This window comes from Diaphorina citri, unplaced genomic scaffold, assembly GCF_000475195.1.
Source record: "Diaphorina citri unplaced genomic scaffold, Diaci psyllid genome assembly version 1.1 scaffold7040, whole genome shotgun sequence".
NCBI classification, from domain to species: Eukaryota; Metazoa; Arthropoda; class Insecta; order Hemiptera; family Psyllidae; genus Diaphorina; species Diaphorina citri.
In genome coordinates this window covers 11,715-13,532 of record NW_007384416.1, presented here as the reverse complement: position 1 = coordinate 13,532, position 1,818 = coordinate 11,715, and the positions used below count along the sequence as shown (strand labels likewise).

General features: G+C 37.0%; 1 protein-coding gene across 1 annotated transcript in view; it reads right to left on the bottom strand.

Moving 5' to 3' along the window:
• Positions 1-79: 79 nt before the first annotated feature.
• Positions 80-1,818, bottom strand: part of LOC103522139 (cordon-bleu protein-like 1) — a 10,120-nt gene continuing 8,381 nt past the window's right edge. The window contains exon 2 of the mRNA XM_008487242.2: positions 80-215. Within this exon, the coding sequence (XP_008485464.2) occupies positions 80-215 (136 nt within the window). The remainder of the gene's footprint in view (positions 216-1,818) is intronic.

Here is a 1,818-nt window from a genome sequence, read left to right as displayed (position 1 = left end):
ATTCTCTAAATTTCATTAACGTACTTTTTACTCAATTTCCTCGTAAAGCTCATTAACTTTTTATCCATTAATCGTGTTCTTAGTTCTTACCTATGGGCGTACTAGGTTTATATGGCAAAGGTAGACCATTCTCGTCGTAGACTTGGAAGTAGTGACTTCCTGGCGACATTTTGTGAGCGGTTGTGACTTGGACTAGAAGATCTAGCATGGGGGTACTGAAAACGAAAAGTGTTCAGATGAAGGCAAGATTTTAGAAATGTCCTTTTAGAAATTAAAGCCTGATTCACACTATAGTGCCAGTCACGGTCCGGTACCGGTCCGATCAAAAGATTGAGTATTCACACTATCGTTCAAGCAACGTTCATGCTTCGGTCATGCTTCGGTCATTTTTCTTTCATTTCTAGTTGGTCTGAACGAAGGAATGTTGATCGTTGCTTGATCGCTGCCTATTCACACTACAGTGCCAGTCTCGCTCCGGTCACGGTCCAGTTTCGGTCCGATCAAAAAGATTCGTCGCGAGAATGTTCCAAATTTTGACTGTGAGCTGACCGTTACCGTACCTTGACTAGAACGTCTAGTGTGTACACTCGCATTTACTTGCCTTCAACAATCATTTGATCGGACCGATACCGGACCGTGACTGGACCTTGACTGGCACTATAGTGTGAATCAAGCTATACTCAATCTTTTGATCGGACCGTTACCGGACCGTGACTGGACCTTGACTGGCACTATAGTGTGAATCAAGCTATACTCAATCTTTTGATCGGACCGTTACCGGACCGTGACTGGACCTTGACTGGCACTATAGTGTGAATCAAGCTATACTCAATCTTTTGATCGGACCGTTACCGGACCGTGACTGGACCTTGACTGGCACTATAGTGTGAATCAGGCTCTATCCTGTTCATATTCTCTCTTCAATTTCAGGATAATGACATCTCCGTTTTTACAGTTACCTCTATGAAACCTCCTGAAAAAAATCTTCATCCTTCTGCTGCTTCAAAGACCAAAAAAAAAAAAAATGTTTTTTTTTTTTTTCAAGTGTAAAAATAAAATAAATATTCTTCATCCCAGGATTCCATGCGACCATCGTAAGCAATAAATACTTTGTAAAGTTCTGTTCTGGATTTTATTATTTCGCATAATGTTTTGATTAAATTTCCCGGAATTTTCTGCTTGTTTTATCGGATTAATTTTATAGCTTTCTCGAGTCTATATTATTTTTCAATTTTATTTTTACAAGTTTAGTAGCAACTTTGTTTAGGATAAATCGACATGTTATTAATAGATCATAGGGTACATAATTATATAATTGAATTATGGAATTTCCATAATAAAATAGATATTTTTATCATTAAGAAAGTAAAAAAAAACTTCAAATAAGTTATCTACTGACCTACATAATTATGTAAGAGATTGTTTTGATCGGAATGATAATTTACATACTAACTTAATCAAATTAGGTCCCCCTTAAACCTTCCACTTCTCCCTTCCCTATATATTATCCTCCCCTAGTCCCCTGCATACTATAATTATGTGTAAATGTACCTACCTACCTGTAGGTATTATTTATTGTCATTGGGAATGGAGATAGTAAATTCAATTACCCCTGATCGAATCCACTTGTTCAACTTTCTATTATTTTATTTCTATGTACATATTTCTAGATAAAGAAAGAGGACATGAGTACAAAGAGAAAAATCTGGTGTGAACATCACACGACTTTCCTTATCCTATTGAATGGTGCTTATTTGGGTGTTCTGTTGTAACATTTACAATATCTCTAACCGTTTAGTCGATATAGCTGAAAACCGC